Source organism: Cucurbita moschata, unplaced genomic scaffold, assembly GCF_002738365.1.
Source record: "Cucurbita moschata cultivar Rifu unplaced genomic scaffold, Cmos_1.0 Cmo_Scf00006, whole genome shotgun sequence".
Lineage (NCBI taxonomy): Eukaryota > Viridiplantae > Streptophyta > Magnoliopsida > Cucurbitales > Cucurbitaceae > Cucurbita > Cucurbita moschata.
Window position 1 is genome coordinate 2,050,208 of NW_019268522.1, and position 18,872 is coordinate 2,069,079.

The 18,872-nt window shown below is 40.1% G+C and overlaps 3 protein-coding genes across 3 annotated transcripts; 1 reads left to right on the forward strand and 2 right to left on the reverse strand.

Annotated features, from left to right (window-relative positions):
- Positions 1 to 1,986: 1,986 nt before the first annotated feature.
- Positions 1,987 to 9,756, reverse strand: LOC111444356 (pyrophosphate-energized vacuolar membrane proton pump 1-like). Its single transcript, XM_023082439.1, has 8 exons — positions 9,528 to 9,756; positions 7,400 to 7,974; positions 5,664 to 6,043; positions 5,495 to 5,581; positions 4,121 to 4,451; positions 3,635 to 4,045; positions 3,470 to 3,529; positions 1,987 to 2,331 (listed from the first exon to the last, which is right to left on the reverse strand). Exons 1-8 carry the CDS (start codon positions 9,754 to 9,756, stop codon positions 2,125 to 2,127), a joined length of 2,280 nt encoding a protein of 759 aa, XP_022938207.1. The 3' UTR covers positions 1,987 to 2,124.
- A 1,569-nt stretch (positions 9,757 to 11,325) lies between these two features.
- Positions 11,326 to 14,400, reverse strand: LOC111444360 (RNA pseudouridine synthase 1). Its single transcript, XM_023082444.1, has 3 exons — positions 14,034 to 14,400; positions 11,806 to 12,584; positions 11,326 to 11,722 (listed from the first exon to the last, which is right to left on the reverse strand). The coding sequence occupies exons 1-2, from the start codon at positions 14,302 to 14,304 to the stop codon at positions 11,863 to 11,865; spliced, it is 993 nt and encodes a 330-aa protein (XP_022938212.1). The 5' UTR covers positions 14,305 to 14,400; the 3' UTR covers positions 11,326 to 11,722; positions 11,806 to 11,862.
- Positions 14,401 to 15,550: 1,150 nt separating this feature from the next.
- Positions 15,551 to 17,992, forward strand: LOC111444361. The gene is made up of 4 exons (XM_023082446.1): positions 15,551 to 15,649; positions 15,932 to 16,107; positions 16,652 to 16,767; positions 17,312 to 17,992. Exons 2-4 carry the CDS (start codon positions 16,000 to 16,002, stop codon positions 17,652 to 17,654), a joined length of 567 nt encoding a protein of 188 aa, XP_022938214.1. The 5' UTR covers positions 15,551 to 15,649; positions 15,932 to 15,999; the 3' UTR covers positions 17,655 to 17,992.
- Positions 17,993 to 18,872: the final 880 nt, after the last annotated feature.

The following is an 18,872-nucleotide window of genomic DNA, read 5'->3' on the forward strand; positions in this document are numbered from 1 at the left end:
TACACTCTTGCAAAGAATGCTTAGTTCGTCTCTCCAACCAACGTCCAACGTTCTCACTCGCACACCACCTGATGGTTGTATTTGAGAAGATTTCTACACTTGCAAATAATGTTTATCCAACCAATGTGGGTGTCCAATGTTCTCGCTGGGACACCACTCGATGTCTGTTTTTTATACCATTAGTAACCACTCAAGCCCATTGCTGTCTGTTTTTTATACCATTAGTAACCACTCAAGCCCATTGCTGGTAGATATTGCCCACTTTTGCTCTTTACGTATCGCCCGTATCGCTGAGTGAGCGGGTGAGATTTGTCCCACTGAGATTTGTCCCACTTAGCGTATCGCTGAGTGAGCGGGTGAGATTTGTCCCACTTAGCGTATCGCTGAGTGAGCGGGTGAGATATGTCCCACTTAGCGTATCGCTGAGTGAGCGGGTGAGATATGTCCCACTTAGCGTATCGCTGAGTGAGCGGGTGAGATTTGTCCCACTTAGCGTATCGCTGAGTGAGCGGGTGAGATTTGTCCCACTTAGCGTATCGCTGAGTGAGCGGGTGAGATTTGTCCCACTTAGCGTATCGCTGAGTGAGCGGGTGAGATTTGTCCCACTTAGCGTATCGCTGAGTGAGCGACGATTATGTTAAAAATTCTACTATGAATAATGTGATTCTAGCCAAGTAATCGCAGGTTCATTGAATAGTGACTTGAATTAAATGGTCTGTTCAAGCTCAAGGAACTCATTCCGAATAGTTCTAACAAATGATGATTGAGACGACGTTTTCACGTTAAACGTGAAAACGCTCCAACGCACTATTAAAGATATGACAGAAAGAAATAATAGAAATAAAGTTCTCGACATCCCCAATACCACCACTGATAAACACCAGAAAGCATATTCACTAGGCCAAGAGCACCCCCTCGAGTAAAAGGTCACTTGAAATGAGATGAGCATAGTGCAATAGACAGAGTGTTCGTGGGTCGGGTTGGGACATTTTAAACTCAATTATTCAGTCCAAACAACCCTTGTTAAATATACATTTTGTTGAGTTGGATTGGTTCGAGTTGTTTTATATTTTACAATGAAGGTTCTTTTCAACCCAATCTAGGGCGGAGCCGGTGAACAAACCCAATTCATAAAATATTATATGAAATTTAAAAATGGTTTAATGGTGAAATAAATAAATAAGAGAGAAATAAGAAATGATTAAATGTTATTTATAAATAGCTATTAGTTTGTTGGCATTCATTCATATCCCTTTTGGATCTTTTGGATGCTTAAATTGGAAGGCAATCTACATTTTCTTTTATATATATATATATTTTTTTTTGGGAAATGTATAATTAAAATATTATTTTGTTTTTTTTTATATAGTTTAAATTAATTTTATTTTACTTTTCTATTTTTAAAATGTCTAAATTTAGATCTCATAGACAAAATAAATATTAAAATTAGTCGTTAATTTTAAAAAATTTCTCTGAGTTGAAATTATTCTAATTATTATTATTATATTGTCAAGTTTGATTAAAAAAAAAATAATATCAAATTAATAATAAAGATTAATATTAAAAATTATTGAAAGCATATGGGCTAAATTTCAATTTTTGAAAGTATAGGGACTAAAAATTAAATAAAACATACTACAAGGACCAAAATGATATTGTAACATTAGCTTCCAAGTTTCTACCAGAGTTTTGACATGTTGAATTTGTGTTCGTGTTTTGTTTAGTACACCAAATGTATGGTGAAAAATCTTGACCATCGAGCTATGTTCGTTGAGACTAAATTTAATAAATAAATTTAAAAAAATACTTTTAGAAGACTGCCCGAGACCAAATTATTTTTGGAAAAGTTAATCACAAGCTAACCGAAGAGATTAATTTTAAAATTTATCGAAAGTATAAGGACTAAAATGAAATTTTAACGATGGAAATTTGATCAAAAACTAACAATCTGAAAGTATAAGGACCAAAATGATATTTTAACGACGGAAATGTTAATCACAAGCCAACAGAAGAGATTCATTTTAAAATTTACCGAAAGTATAAGGACTAAAATGAAAAAAATCTAAAAGTTGAAGGACCAAAATGATATTTTAACGGGTACGAGATTTACATTATTTTAGTTTGTTATATATGCTTGAAGATGAGGCCACCATGTGCAGCAAAGAATGGGGCAAAAACCAAAGCCTCAACAGCCATGAGCTTGATGAGAATATTAAGGGAGGGACCAGAAGTGTCCTTGAGAGGGTCCCCAACTGTGTCACCTATCACAGCTGCCTTGTGAGCCTCCGACCCTTTGGGACCAAGGGCTTTAGCATGCTCACTTGCTCCCGCCTGCATTTTATCGATCGAAACCGCTATAAGTGTACCCGTTGACTCTACAAAAAGCATGCTCGATGTAGTGCTCGACTCTTTTATTGGTTTTTTAAAGAGCGTTTGACTTTTGAACACTGACTATCTTAATTTTTACACGTCTTCTAAACCTGCTCCCTAGAGCTTGTTACTATGTAACAACCCAAGCCCACCGCTAACAGATATTGTCCGCTTTGGCCCGTTACTTATCATCGTTAGCCTCACGATTTTAAAACGTGTTTGTTAGGGAGAGGTTTCCACGTTCTTATAAGGAATGTTTTGTTCCCCTCTCCAACCGATGTGGGATTCCACAATCCACCGCCCAGTGTATGACTCTAATACCATTTGTAACAGTCAAAGCCCACTGCTAGCAAATATTGTCCACTTTAGCTTGTTACATATCGTCTTCAGCTTCACAGTTTTAAAACGCGTCTGTTAGGGAGAGGTTTCCACATCCTTCTAAGGAATGCTTTATTCCCCTATCCAACCGATGTGGGATCTCACAATCCACCCCTCTTGGGGGCCTAGCATCCCCATTGGCATACCGGCTGGTGTCTGGCTCTGATATCATTTATAACAGTCCAAACCCATTGCTAGCAGATATTGTTAGCTTTGACCCGTTACATATCGCTATCAGCCTCACGGTTATAAAACATTGTCTATTAGGGAGAGTTTTCCACACCCTTATAAGGAATGTTTCGTTTCTCTCTTCAACCAATGTGGGATCTCACAATCCACCCCCCTTCAGGGCCCAACGTCCTCCCGGGCACACTGTCCAATGTCGGACTCTAATAGTATTTGTAACAGCCCAAGCCCATCACCAATGGGTAGTGTCCGCTTTGGCCTGCTACGTATCACGTCTCAGCCTCACGATTTTAAACCGCGTCTGTTCGGGAGAGGTATCCACACCCTCATAAGGAATGCTTCAATTCCTTCTCCAACCGATATGAGATCTCACATACCGTTTCTAGTAGTTTTCTCCAACACGACTTTTACTTAAACTTATTGAAAATGGCTCTTCTTTTTAGAGATACGAAAATTTTGGCACCCGGGTCAAAATCGGATTAGGACATCGAAAAACGCCCACAAACCCGTTCGAAGTGAATCTAATAGAGCTTACCTCAATGTACTTTTTTGCATTATCCCAAGCCCCACCTGTGTTTGAAGCAGAGATAGCAACCTAACAAAAAGAGACAACTTTAGCCACTCACTTATAGTAAAGCTCATAATGAATGCCACCAACAAGGCTTGTTTTTCAAGCAAAGGTTCTATAATTCAGAGCTACCTGCACGCCAGAGACAAGCGAACCAGCCAGAAGGCCAGCAAGAGTCTCAACACCAAAGAATGTTCCAGCAATGAGTGGTGTAACCAAAACCAAAGCACCAGGAGGGATCATCTCTCGAAGCGACGCGTCGGTCGATATCTTGACACAATTTGCATAGTCTGGCTTTGTCCTGCCTTCCATCAGCCCCGGGATCGAGTTGAATTGTCGTCGAACTTCCTCAACCATCTTCAACGCTGCGCTGCCAACGCTCTTCATTGTCATGGCTGAAAACCAATATGGAAGCATTGCACCTACTATCAATCCAATGAAGACTTTCGGGTTCATAACATTAACGGTTTCGATGCCTGCTCGGCTCACAAAGGCGCCGAACAAGGCGAGGGAAACAAGAGCAGCTGATCCAATGGCAAAGCCCTGCCATAACATATATATATATATATAAGAAACCGAGCTTTCATTGAGAAAAATGAACGAAAACAAAACGTGCACCTTTCCTATCGCTGCGGTCGTGTTGCCTGCAGCATCTAAAGCATCCGTTCTCTCACGAACCTCGTGGCTCATTCCAGCCATTTCAGCTATTCCACCTGCATTGTCACTTATAGGTCCATAAGCATCAATGGCTAGACCAGTGGCAATGGTGCTAAGCATTCCCAAAGCAGCCATTGCGATACCGTACATGGCTGCCAAGCGGAAGCTCACGTAAATCGATAAGGCGATCGAAAATATGGGAACGATGACGGATTTGTATCCAAGAGCTAATCCGAATATTACATTTGTTGCAGCTCCTGTTCTACAAGAATCAGCCACATCCTGTACTGGACTGCACACATCAGATTTCATATCAGATTCATTTCAAAGAATATATTGCTAAACTATACCAAAAAGTTTACGAGGTTAGCTCAAAAATGATCACGAGAATCAACATGCGTGGATTTGGGATCTACTATTCTTGTGAGATCCTACGTCAGTTGGAGAGGGGAACGGAGCATTTTTTATAAGGGTATGGAAACCTCTCCCGCAGATACGTTTTAAAAACTTTGAGGGAAAGCCGGAAAGGGAAAGCCCAAAGAGGACAATATCCCCTAGCGGTGAGCTTGGACTGTTACAAATGGTATCAGAGCCAGACATCGGGCGGTGTGCCAGCAAGAACACTGGGCCTCGAAGGGGAGTGAATTATGAGATCCCATATCAGTTGGAGAGAGGAACGGAGAATTCTTTACAAGGGTGTGGAAACCTCTTCCTAGCATACGCATTTTAAAAACCTTGAGGGAAAGTCCGAAAGGGAAAGCCCAAAGAGGACAATATTTGTTAATGGTGGGCTTGGGCTGTTACAAATGGTATTAGAGCCAGACACTGGACGGTGTGCCCGTGAGGATGCTGGGTCTCGAAGGGGGGTGGATTGTGAAATCCCACCTCGATTGGAGAAGGGAACGAAACATTCTTTATAAGGGTGTGGAAACCTCTCCCTAGCAGACGCGTGTTAAAAACCTTGAGGGAAAACCCGAAAGGAAAAGCCCAGAGAGAACAATATCTGCTACAGGTGGGTTTGAGCTGTTACAGATGGTATCAGAGTCAGACACTGGGCGTGAAGACGTTGGACCTCGAAAAGGGTGGATTGTGAGATCCCACATCGGTTGGAGAGGGGAACGAAGCATTCTTTATAAGGGTGTGGAAACCTCTCCCTAACAGACACGTTTTAAAAACCTCAAGGGAAAGCCCGAAAGGGAAAACCCAAAAAAGACAATATCTGCTAGCGGTGGGCTTAGAGCGTAACAATTCTAATACCATGTCGAGTACCGTAAAACTCAAATGCACGAGTTGATAAATAACGGCTCGTTTAAGCATCAGGGACTGATATTTCACCTGTAAGCATTGCTAGTGTAATACTCAGTCGTATATCCAATAACAAGTCCTGCCCATAATCCTGTCACAACACAGAAGAAAAGGTGCCTGTATTTGGATGCAACTATAGTCAGCATAAAGACCAATATTCATGGGACAAAACAAACTCTCGTGATCGACAATGACGTACCAGTTCTTAACGACCTTGTCGTTGCCGAAGTCATAGAGTGTGAACTTCGAAGGTAAAGCGACAAAGCTGACCAGAGCTGCTCCGGCTGTCATCAGCACGGTGGAGATGAGAAGTTGTCGTTTTAACGACGGTTCGATTTCACTTACTTTCTTAACCTCAACGAGATCGGTTGCAAAAAGTGTAGTTATTAAGCAAATCACAATGCCCATTGAGCTTATAAGTAGAGGGTAGGACATGGCTGCATAGTTATGTGTGAAGCCGAACGACGATATCGACGCCACGAAAAGTGCAGCACAGGTTGATTCTGCATATGATCCAAATAAGTCAGATCCCATTCCTGCTATATCTCCTACATTGTCACCCACATTGTCAGCTATGACCTGGAAAATAAATAGGAGTAAATGATCACAGTGTTGAGGATTGTGGGGAGGGAGTCCCACGTTGACTATTTAGGGAATGATCATGGGTTTAGAAGTAAGGAATATATCTCCAAAGCAAAGACGAGAGCTTATGCTCAAAGTGGACAATATCATACCATTGTGGAGGGTCGTGATCCCTAACATAGTATTAGAGTCATGCCCTTAACTTAGTCATGTCAATAGAATCCTCAAATGTCGAACAAAGGCGTTGTGAGCCTAGAAGGTGTAGTCAAAAGTGACTCAAGTGTCGAACAAAGGGTGTACTTTGTTCGAGGACTCCAGAGAAGGAGTCGAGCCTCAATTAAGGGGAGACTGTTCGAGGGCTCCATGGGCCTCAGGAGAGGCTCTATAGTGTATTTTGTACGAGGGGAGGATTGTTGGGAGGGAGTCCCACATTAACTATTTAGGGAATGATCACGAGTTTAGAAGTAAGGAATACATCTCCATTGGTATGAGATCTTTTGGGGAAGCTCAAATCAAAGCCATGAGAGCTTATGCTCAAAGTGGACAATATCATACCATTGTGGAAGGTCGTAATTCCTAACATGGTATCAGAGTCATGTCCTTAACTTAGCCATGTCAATAGAATCCTCAAATTTCGAACAAAGACGTTGTGAACCTCGAAGGTGTAGACAAAAGTGACTCAAGTATCGAACAAAGGGTGTACTTTGTTCGAGGACTCCAGAGCAGGAGTCGAGCCTTGTTTAAGGGGAGACTGTTTGAGGGCTCTATAGGCCTCAGGCGAAGCTCTATAGTGTACTTTGTTCGAGGGGAGAATGTTGGGAGAGAGTCCCACATTGGCTATTTAGGGAATGATCATGGGTTTATAAGTAAGGAATACATCTCCATTGGTATGAAGTCTTTTCGGGAAGCCAAAAAGCAAAGCCACGAGAGCTTTTATGCTCAAAGTGGACAATATCATACCATTGCAGAGGGTCGTGATTCCTAACATGGTATCAAAGTCATGCCCTTAACTTAGTCATGTCAATAGAATCCTCAAATGTCGAACAAAGACGTTGTGAGCCTTGAAGGTGCAGTCAAAAGTGACTCAAGTGTCGAACAAAGGGTGTACTTTGTTCAAGGATTCCAGAGGAGTCGAGCCTCGATTAAGGGGAAGTTGTTCGAGGGCTCCATAGACCTCAGGAAAGTCTCTATAGTGTACTTTGTTCGAGGGGAGGATTGTTGGGAGAGGAGTCCCACAAAAGCAAAGCCACGAGAGCTTATGCTCAAAGTGGTATGGAGGGTCGTGATTCCTAACACACTGTACTCAAGAGTACTATAGAAAATATAGTGGAAGGAAGAATATATAGACATTACAGCAGGATTTCGTGGATCGTCTTCCGGGATATTCTTTTCGATTTTCCCGACAAGATCAGCTCCAACATCAGCTGCTTTTGTGTATATGCCACCCCCAACACGTCCAAACAACGCCATTGAAGAACCTCCAAGACCGTACCCGGTGATAGACTCGTACAATCCTTCCCAATCATCGCCATAATACAGCTTAAACAAATTGATGGAGGCATATAACACAAGGAGGCCATTGGCAGCTAGAAGGAATCCCATGACAGCACCCGAACGAAAGGCGATAGTGAATGCTTTTCCGATGCCTTTTCGTGCTTCTAGGCTCGTTCGAGCGTTTGCATAAGTTGCTATCTTCATTCCAAGGAAACCGGATAGAACCGAGGTGAGAGCACCTAGGAAGAAGGCAATTGTGCTGAAGATGGCATTGGCTAGAGCTGGTTTACACATCTGTCCCTTGTTGTACGTGCAAGGTTCACTTTTGGTGCTGAAGCTCTTGACTGAGCCAAGGAACAGAAAAATGACGGCTCCAAATGCTCCCATGAACACAACAAGGTACTTGTACTGGGTGAATAAAAATGAGGTTGCTCCTGAAAGCAATGAACAAATAATTCATATCAACATGAAAGACATCAAACTCATTTCTTGTCGTGTCCCTGTCCTAGATTCTTAAAAAATAACTATCACCATAACCGTGCCGTGTTGTATCTGCTAGGATCGCACAACAACGCACACACTCGATCTAAATGAACACAAAAATAGGAGAGAGAAAATGCAATGAGAAATATTGGCTAAAGGTTTATATCGATGACTTCAAGGATCTATAGGAGAGAGAAAATGCAAGGAAGAATATTGGTTAAAGGTTTATATTGATGACTTTAGCTATGTGTACAGTAGGAGTTGGAATTTTTAATGACAGTTGATGTAACGATCTATGCCCAGGATTTGGCACCTAATGGCCCTGGTATTCCCTTGCAACGTGGTCAGGTTACTTACTCATTGCTTCTAAGAGTGAAGGTTATCCCTATAGACCAACACTATCCCCATAGACCAACATGAGTCCTTCCGACATATTTTATCCTTACTCACATGCATTCTAAGAAAATTTTTAAGAGTTCCCCTGCTCCAACCAAAGCATGCTTAACTATGGAGTTTCTATGATTAAGCCATCGAAAAGGATGGTGCACCTTGTTGGTATAGGTGTGATATCCCACACTTGGTTGGAGAGGAGAACAAAACACCCTTTGTAAGGGTGTGGAAACTTTTCCCTAGCAGACGCGTTTTAAAGCCTTGAGGGGAAGGCCGAAAGGGAAAGCCAAAAGAGGACAATATCTACTAACGGTAGACCTGGGTCGTTACAGTTGGTATCAGAGCTAGACATCGGACGATGTGCCAGCAAGGAGGCTGTTCCTCGAAGGTGGTAGACACGAGACGGTGTGCTAATAAGGACGCTGAGCCTCGAAGGGGGGTAGATTTGGTAGTGGTCCCATATCGATTGAAGAAAGGAACGAGTGCCAACGAGGACGCTGGGCCCTGAAGGGGGGTGGATTGTGATATCCCACATTTGGTTGGAGAGGAGAACAAAACACCCTTTATAAGGGTGTGAAAACTTTTCCCTCACAGACGCGTTTTAAAGCCTTGAGGGGAAGCCCGAAAGGGAAAGCCCAAAGAAGATAATATTTGCTAATGGTGGGCCTGAGTCGTTATAGTTGGTATCAGAGCCAGACACCGGACGATATGCTAGTGAGGAGGTTGTTCCCTGAAGGTGGTAGACACGAGACGGTGTGCCAATAAGGACGCTGGACCCCGAAGGGGGGTGGATTTGATGGTGGTCCCACATCGATTGAAGGGGGTGGATTGTGATATCCCACGTTTGGTTGGAGAGGAGAACGAAACACCCTTTATAAGGGTGTGGAAACCTTTCTCTAGCAAACACATTTTAAAGCCTTGAGGGAGTAAGCCCAAAGAGAACAATATCTGCTAGCGGTGGGTATGGGTCGTTACAATAGGTAGTAATCCTATCCTCAAGATCGCTCTCATTCAAATGTGGTCTCGGTTCATTCACGTCTCCCTCATTTACTCGTGCATCACACTCCATATGAACAAAACTTTCAAAAATTGAAAGAAAAGCAAAGAGACTCACCAACAGAAATAGCCTTCTGGATTTCAGCGCACTTGGCGACAACCTCAAAATCCTCGAAACCTTCCTCATGTCCAGATTCAATCAAATTGTTCTCCTGGCTTTCATCATCAGCATACCCAGAAACCTTAACCCCTGATACCAAAACCCATTGAAGAAAGGCAAATCCAATACCAAGCAAGGCAGCTGCAGGTATCAACACCTGTATTAGACCCTCACTCAAAGCTCCCATTTTCAGAACAACAGCCAATTCAGGCTTTGATATGCACAACACTTTGGTTGATCGGCTTCTGTGGAATGTAAGTCTTAAGTAATATTAATGGTTTGACTGGAATTATATCTATGGAAGAGGCGGTTTGGTTTGGTTACTTGTTGCGCTAACCTTATTGTATTGACTTAGAAAAAAAAGGTTGGAATTCAATGCTTCGTTGCAAAGTTTTTCTAGATTTGGATCTATGACGTTAGAGATGGCTAGAAATTGGATGGACAGAGATGTTCACGGGACAGGGCGGGGTCAGGGAAGCCTTCCTCGTCCCTATTGAAACGACGTCTTTCACGTACAAAAAAATGTTTTGACTTAGTTTTACCTTAAATATTATAATCGTAGTGTTGGAGCCTTAAATATTATAAGAAACCCTTTTGACTCTCGATTTTTCGACTTTGGGCTTATTAACCAAAATAAAGCGGGAACGGAGTGGGGCGGGAAAGTCATGAAAATGTAATTATAAGACGAAGAAAAAGAACTGGTTTGTTATAATATGTATTAGAAAGAAGGGAGGACGGTGTGGGGTGGGAATATAATCTCTATCCTTGACCCTGTTTATCTAATAGAGAGAAATCTCTCCCTACTTCCTCCTCCATTCTTCATTTAATCGGGGATTCTCACGGGGTGAGCCTTCATGAGTATCGACTTTGTAGGGAAAATAGGCATCCATTTAATAGGGGATTCCCATTTCATTAGGGGTGAGTCTCCATGAGTTTCGATTTAGTGGGGTGAATAGACATCCATTTAATCGAGGAAACCACTTCATTCGGGGTGGGTCTCTATGAGTATCGACTTCGTAGGGAAAATAGACATCATTTAATTGGGGATTCCCACTTCATTAGGGGTGAGTCTCCACGAGTCTCGACTCAGTGGGGGTGAATAGACATCCATTTAATCGAGGATCCCACTTCATTCGGGGTGGGTCTCCATGAGTCTCGACTCTGTAGAGCAAATAGACATCCATTTAATCAGGATTCCCACTTCATTCGGGGTGGGTCTCCATGAGTCTCGACTCTGTAGGGCAAATAGACATCCATTTAATCAGGATTCCCACTTCATTAGGGGTGAGTCTCCACGAGTCTCGACTCAGTGGGGTAAATAGATATCCAGTTAATCGAGGATCCCACTTCATTCGGGTCTCCATGAGTTTCGACTCTATAAGGCAAATAGACATCCATTTAATCAGGGATTCCCACTTCATTCGAGGTGGATCTCCACGACTCCATGGAGTAAATAGACATCTCTAAATAAGATGACAATGAAGGGACGAAAAGTCAAACTCAAAAAGTCAAACTTTTGCAACTTTCAAAACCAAATCAAGTTGAATTTCAAAAATATTATTTAAGGAAAGAAAAAAAAAAACTAAAAAAACTGAAGGTTTCAATGACTTCCTTCAACAACTTTCTTTCCTTAGCATTTAAGGTTCATTCATGTCTCTAATTTATTGTCCACTTGTACACAGTTATTCAAATCTATTGCAACTTCTGGCTGTGATGGAACGAAAATAAATAAATAAATATATATATAATAACTCTCTTCCCCTAATTATATTCAAGGTTAAAAGTTTAAAATATAATGGTTTAGTTCATACAGAAACAGTCTAGTTCATACAGAAACAGTGACAAAGATCATCGAGGTGAAATATCGATACGATTCTATCATATAACAATTCAATATATATTTCTATAAAGACATTCGATTTCTAAACTATTTATCATATCATTGTTGTCATATTTTGAGGGTGCTTTTGAAGAACCTCGACTGCCTTTGATATGCACGCTTCTTCTTTCATTTCCAGAATCGGCTACGAGCATCCCGTCCTCTCGATTCTTTAGAAGAAACTCAGCAAGTTCTTCGTTCCTGACTTATCTGATATTCTAGAGGAGACTGTTGTGCTCACAAGAGCTCATCGAACGTCTGATTCAACGAGCATCTATCGAGGAAAATGCAGACAGGAAGTCAGTGATACGAAAACTGTCTGTAGTCCAACTTGTACGAGCTAGATTGAATACTAACCGTTTCCCGACATTCTTCGACACTGAGACTCGTCGTATAACAGTGCCAGTGATAACGTTAAGGCATAGGTTTCAAGGATGCTGCAGAATTCACTTCTTGCTGTTGGGGCTGCAATGCTTGGGTGGCCCATGATGGTAGAGGAGCTTGCAGTTTAAGAGGAATGCCTGTAACAGGGTGCACAAAATACAAGCTTTCAGCATGAAGCTCATGGCTATCATAAATTTTTCCATTCCACTCCGTAACACCCTCATATTTCACATCTCCTACAATAGGAATTCCAAGATATTGGGAGTGAAGACGGATTTGATGAGTCCTTCCACTCCGAGGTCGTGCTCGAATCAATATCTCGTCCTTCCGAGCATCGATATCTATCAGAGATTTTGATTGGGCTACTATTGTTTCTTCTTCTTCTTCTTCATCTTTCCTAGATTCTGGAGGTTCCTCTTTGGTGTTTTGTCCATTTACAGACAATACTTCAAAAGAGGTTTCCATGTCTCGGACTACAGAACCGCCAGGTAACGAGCGACCCACATCGGCTGCAGCATAGACACGCCAGACTCCGAACTTTGACCTTCCATGACCAGATTTGACGATGATTTTTTTCCATTTTGGAGCCGAGCCAACGCAGAAGGCAATATATGATTTTGAAACCTTGTGGTCAGTAAATGCCTTCACTAATTTAGAAGCAACTTTATGCGACTTTGTTATAACCATCACCCCGCTCGTGTCACGATCGAGGCGGTTGGCAAGATGAAGCTCTGGCAGACTGATTTTGATCTCTGCATGTGAAGAATCCGAGCAGAGAACAATCTGATAAATCGAAAGTGATAGAATAATCGAAAGATTACATGATATCATTTTAGACGAAAGTTCAACACTTCAGATACATTCAAGCAGATCTCTCTTCAACAACCAGGATATAAACCATTTATATCGACTGTCTAATGATCAGAAACATTGCTATTTTTGGCAATGTAGGGAAAGAAGCACTAAACAATTACACAAATCTTAAGTAAATGTACTCATATCAAACTCCCAGACAACTTTACCGACATAATTTGATGAGATAAACTAAAGGCTTATTTGACAATATAGTTGAAAAAACAATGTTTGTTCATGAAAAACTAATGGGATGAGATAAACTAAAAGCTTATTTGACAAGTTAGTTGAAAATACAATGTTTGTTCACGAAAAACTAATGGGGATTTTATGTGAGATCCCACGTCGGTTAGGGAGAAGAATGGAACACCCTTTATAAGGGTGTGGAAACCTATCCCTAGCAGACGCATTTTAAAAACTTGGAGGGAAGCCCGAAAGGAAAACCCTAAAGAGGATAATATTTGCTAGCGGTGGGCTTGGGCCATTACAAATGGTATCAGAGCCAGACACCGGACGATGTGCCAGCGAGAAGGCTGAGCCTCAAAGAGGGGTGGACACGAGGCAGTGTGCCAGTAAGGACACTAGACCCCGAAGGGAGTGGATTTGGGGGGTCCCACATCGATTGGAAAAGGAAACGAGTGCCAGAGAAGACGCTAGGCCCTGAAGAGGGGTGGATTGTGAGATCCCATATCGGTTGGGGAGGGGAACGAAACACCCTATAAGGTGTGGGAACCTTTCCCTAGCAGACGCGTTTTAAAAACCTTGAAAGGAAGTCCAAAGACGACAATATCTTTTAGCGGTGGGCTTGAGCTGTTACATTTTATCTCTCTCCTTAAAAACCATTAGACAAAGAGTTTTCATGAAAAATACAAAACGGATGAGAATTTCAGAGATTTCGTTCTTAAACAGCTTAAAACAATGAATACAAATTCCAGAAAACAGTTCATTGATACAATTTGTTAGACTTCCATTACATTTATCTATTCATTTCACCCAATTTCAACAATAATCAAGTTCATATCAATGCACAAAAGTTTCAAGAAATCAATGCCCGAGATCTGTATGGAATAAATCTTTCAAAACTATTTTTAAGAACAATTCAACCCTTATATCTTCATTCTCTGCAGCTTCGTCCATATTTGAAAATCCATTGAAAGCACATCCTAATATCTTTTTACAATTCTTCAAACGAAAGCAAATCAAAAGTTGCACTTGCACCATTCCAATCGATTATCAAACACGAAAATTTGGGTAAAATTGAATTCAACTTGCCAAGTTCATGTTAAAATCTAAATCTATCTCAAAAAAAATTCTAGCAAAGAGTTCACATAGGCAGAGAATTCTAGTACCTCCACTCTGCGCACCAGCCATAGCCGAATCGCCGAGAAAACGAGGAACAGAGGCCAAAACGCTTTCACAGTACACCCCTTGAGGCTTATTGACAGCAATGAGCCACTCGTCCTCGTATATAACATCGCAAGCTGACAACGAAAATAGGCTGGATTTAGAGCAGGCAGCCATAGCTCTGGCGAGCTCCAAGTTCTTAGATATCGCCGGCAATGGAGGCGAGAGGGGCACCGGGTAATTCTCTCCGGTCACCGGCTTTGATGAGTCCGCCATGCTATTGGTGACTGGTCTGAATCTATGGAAGCGGAAGGGTTTTGGGAATTTGGCGAAGGATTTGTGGGGAATTGAGAAGGGAGGCTGAATGGTAACGACGAGGGCCATTTTTGTAATTAAAAGCTATTTTAGTCCCAAAATTCAATTATAAAAGCTTCTTAAATTTATATTTATTTTATCCTAAATTTTTTAAAATTATAAAATTAAATCTTTTACTTTTTAGTTTTTAAATTTAATCTAACTTATTATACACTAAATTAAAAAAATTTAAATATATTTGGTTAATTACTTTTAAAAATTTTTAATTTATCAACTATTTATTATACACCAAATTAAAATTTTAAATATTTATTAAACAGTAACAAATAATTAAAATTTTACCTGTTTAAATAATATTTTTTGTTTTGACGTTGTTGTTGCGGTAACTTACACTGTCCCAAATACACCTTTAGAAAGATCGCTCATTAAAGCGGTACGTGAGCTGGATTCAGAACGTCAAAAGATCGCCCATTAAAACAGTACGTGAGCTGGGTTCAAAACGTCAAAAGATCGCCCATAAAAGCAGTACGTGAACTGGGTTCAGAAGGTCAAAAGATCGCCCATTAAAACGGTATGTGAGCTGGGTTCAGAACGTCAAAACATCGCCCATTAAAGCAGTACGTGAGCTGGGTTCAGAACGTCAAAAGATCGCCCATTAAAGCGATACGTGAGCTAGGTTCAGAACGTCAAAAGATCGCCCATTAAAGCGATACGTGAGCTGGGTTCAGAACGTCAAAAGATCGTCCATTAAAGTAGTACGTGATCAGGGTTCAGAACGTCAGAAGATCGCCCATTAAAGCAGTACGTGATCTGGGTTCAGAACGTCAAAATTTTAAGTTTTTTTTTTTGGTTTTAATAATTAATATATGTTCAAATTAATATTTCTTTTATTTTAATTTGTCAAATTTATAAATAAAAATATTTAAAAAATTTATCAAATTTTCTCTTTGATTTTAAATAATTAGCTTAAATTTTAAAAATATTTATAAAAAAATAATATCACAAGTAAAAATTAATGTTTATTAATCATGGGTTATATCTTTTTTAAATATTGCTTTTATTTTTATAATTTATAATTTTAATTTTTTTACAATTTTGTTTTTTATTTTTATAATTGGGTTAATAATTAAAATGTTTTAATATTTACAGAAATTATAATAAAACAATTTTTTTTTAATAAAATAATTTTCCCACCCCCACGCGCGGAGTATATGAACAAATCTTTTGAAGAACCTTTTGTGGAAGATAGAAACACTCATCGAAATTTTTCTCCGGCGGTAGCCCTCAGAATTTAATCAACGAGCAGGTGGAAGGATTTCTTTGATTCTTGAAATCACATTCAAAATTACCTGTTTATACTTCAATTGTTTATAGTATTTCCTTGAGATTTGGTCTCATCTCTTATCTTCTGTGTTTGTTTCAATCGAAAAGTTTGTTTCCGCGGAGAAAATCTTGCGTTTTCGAAGCATTTGAAATCGCGTGGATTCATGATTATATCTGCTTTTTTCTGTGTAGAAAACATCTTAGCATAAAATTTCCAGTCGTGAAGAATTTGGTTTGTTCTGAATTTTTGCTGTTTTGTTCGTAGGTTGTTGCGATTTTGAAGTGAGGAGAAAATATTGAAGAGAAAGGGAGACAGCGGAATCGAGGAGATTCATGAGTTCGTCTTCAGTAATCACTCCAGAAGATGTGTTGGAGTCGCTGATGAATGATGGTACTATCGATTCTCTTAGGTTGAAGATCATCAACCAGCTCAAAGCCAATGTTAGTCTCGCTTCCTCCGTAATCATGTTTTAATTTCTTTGGGTTTCAAATTGACATCATTGAACTGATTCAACTATGTAATCTTTAGCTCGCAATTAAACACATTTGGGATGCTTGTTTTGAGATTTTGATAAGCCGAAGATTATCAAGTTTGGGTGAAATAAGTTGTAGAAACCAAGTCGGATTAACAAACTTGTAATCTTGGTAACTCACATACCAAACATTGGTTTAAGTTATTGAGGAACTTGGAGCTATGTCAACTGAATCATTCTCTCTAGTGTTCTTAGGAAGTAAAGTACTACATTATCTCATTGGGGTGTCAATAGCTGATAGAATCTACTCACTTCTATTGTGAATTCATGGCTTTTCTGTTTGTAAGAAAAATTGTATGTTCTCTTGAGATTTCTTTTGTTCTATTAGTTTATCTAGCAGTTGTTTGAATTTGGATTTCATAAGGTGATAATGTGATTGAGTGGTCTTTGAGCCGTTGTTTTCGGGCTGCGCATTTGACGAGTCTCTCTGATGTGTATTTTCCTTGTTGTAGGAGGAGCTTAAGAACACCACAATTAAAATGGTAGAACAGAGCAAAGTCCTCAACACGCCTGGGGCAGAGAAACAGACCAAAAGAGAGTTATTTGATGCTCTTCGACAGGAACTCGAGTCAGTATTATCTCTACTTTATTGTTTAAATGTCTCCTCTCTTCTTTATACACGTTTTCGTGAGCTGAACTGAACACGATCAGGCACTTAAAACTTCATCACAGCATGTAATTTAAATTTGTTGAAAGGATTGCATACTTAGTTTTTAGTTTTCCATCTTGTGAGGTCTGTGGTTGAAGCATATTCAAGTTACTACGAATACAAATATTTGAATAAGCATCAGTCCTGAAGAGAGTTATTTGTTTCCATCAGGAACAAAAACTTAATTAACAATAAATTCTTGCAAAATAATTGAAGAGAATACAACATCCACAAGCTTTAAAAAAGCAGATTATGTATCCTCGTATATGTTGACGGTTTCAGAATGTCGTACCATGCCAAGAATGTTCATGATGATTGTCTGTTTAAGAGAATTCCTCTATTTCTCTCTACCTCTCTCTCCCCATTTTCTCTTTTTCCTTGCTAAATTGTGCATCTAAGCGAACAAAAGTCTTAATACATGTTTAGGTTTCTGATAATTTTACTACTCTTGGATGTTATGCAGAGCACCCGTGCTTGAGAAAGCCTCTAAATCTGTTTGGGAATTGATTTTGGACAACGGTGGATTGGGCAAAGAAATAAACGACACAGTCGAAAAAGTATTTTGTCGACTGAGTGGCAAGGAACCTCCATTGTTTCCTCCCGAAAATGGGGATATCCCATCGGTCAAAGAAACTGAGAACGACAAAGGGAAAGGAAAAGAACCTGAAGATGATTATCACAAGGAGAAATCACAACCTGTTAGGAAAAGGAGTTTCATTGACATGAATGGCAAAGACGAAAACAATGTCGTAGATGGAGCTGGAGAAAATCTAGCTGCAACTGAGGAACATAGTAGGTCACCTTAGTCGAGTTTGAAGACAAAAACATGTCATAAACCATGCTAGGATGGCAGGTCTTGCAGGTCTGTGATCATTAGCTCGAGTTTTTCGTACTTAATCTGATGAGCATGGCCTGTCAAACACAAATGAAACTCGACACTATGCACGCTGCACACGCAATTGATGGGTCCGAAATTATGTTTGTGTGGATGTATATGAACACTTCCATGATCTTTAATGCTCTGGTTAGGAAATAGGACAGTTAGTCGTTAAAAAAACTAGCTTTTGTAGCCTAATCTATCCATGTCAATGCTATGAAAAACAATACAAATATTGATTGGCGTTGTTGTGCAGTATTCAGTAGATTACATCACTGATTAAGTTTTCAAGAATCTGTTCTTTTTTCTTGTTCTGTTGGCAGTGTTGTGTGTTACTCTGGTTTGCGTTGAATTAGATTTGAGTGTTCTAACTTTAATTTAAACCAGATTTCAGTGGTGGTTCAAAGGCAGACTGGTTGGTTTATAGGTCTAGAGCCAAGAGGCAAATTTTATTTGGAGTCGGGGCCTTGTGCAAGCTCTACATCGAATGCCGTTATGACAGATCCTTTGGAATTTTTGGTTTAATTATGTACTTACCTAACTTATTGTTAGCAAATATTGTCCTCTTTGAGTTTTTCTTCCTGAGCTTACCTCATAGGGAGAGCTTTCCATACCTTTGTAAGGAAACTTTCTCTCAAGGTTTTAAGACGCCTCTACTAGAGGGAGAATTTCATACCCTTGTAAGGAAGCTCTCTCTCAAGGTTTTAAAACGCGTCTATTAGAGGGAGGATTTCATACCCTTGTAAGGAAGCTTTCCATCTTGAGCTTCCTCTCAAGGTTTTAAGACGTCCCTTATGCAAGGTTTTAAAACGCATATGTTAGGGAGAGGAGATTTCCACGTCCTAAGGAAACTATCCCTCCTTAGCTTCCCTCAAAGTTTTGAAATACATCTACCGGGGAGAGGTTTCCACACCCCTTTGTAAGAAATGTTTCGTTCCATTAGGGAGAGAAATGTCCATTAGAGAGAGAAATGTTTCGTTCTGTTAAGAAGATATTTCCCCGTACTTATAAGGTTTGCTCCTCTGTCCAAGATTTCCCGATTTCCCCGGGATCTCACATTCAATTTTGTATCTATCTAGTTCATGAATTTTTAAAAAATATCTAATAGATATTTATACTTTTAGTTTTTTTTTTTTTTTTTTTTTTT

Excerpts from the sequence above, each read along its gene's own strand:
- LOC111444356 (XM_023082439.1), bottom strand. The coding sequence starts at position 9,756 with ATGGGAGCTTTGAGTGAGGGTCTAATACAGGTGTTGATACCTGCAGCT. Across the intron at positions 5,582-5,663 it reads GACAAGGTCGTTAAGAACTG|GCACCTTTTCTTCTGTGTTG; the intron begins GTACGTCATTGT and ends ATCCAAATACAG. Across the intron at positions 3,530-3,634 it reads CGCTTGTCTCTGGCGTGCAG|GTTGCTATCTCTGCTTCAAA; the intron begins GTAGCTCTGAAT and ends TCTTTTTGTTAG.
- LOC111444360 (XM_023082444.1), bottom strand. The coding sequence starts at position 14,304 with ATGGCGGACTCATCAAAGCCGGTGACCGGAGAGAATTACCCGGTGCCC. Across the intron at positions 12,585-14,033 it reads GGCTGGTGCGCAGAGTGGAG|AGATCAAAATCAGTCTGCCA; the intron begins GTACTAGAATTC and ends CTTCACATGCAG.
- LOC111444361 (XM_023082446.1), top strand. The coding sequence starts at position 16,000 with ATGAGTTCGTCTTCAGTAATCACTCCAGAAGATGTGTTGGAGTCGCTG. Across the intron at positions 16,108-16,651 it reads TCAACCAGCTCAAAGCCAAT|GAGGAGCTTAAGAACACCAC; the intron begins GTTAGTCTCGCT and ends TCCTTGTTGTAG. Across the intron at positions 16,768-17,311 it reads GCTCTTCGACAGGAACTCGA|AGCACCCGTGCTTGAGAAAG; the intron begins GTCAGTATTATC and ends GATGTTATGCAG.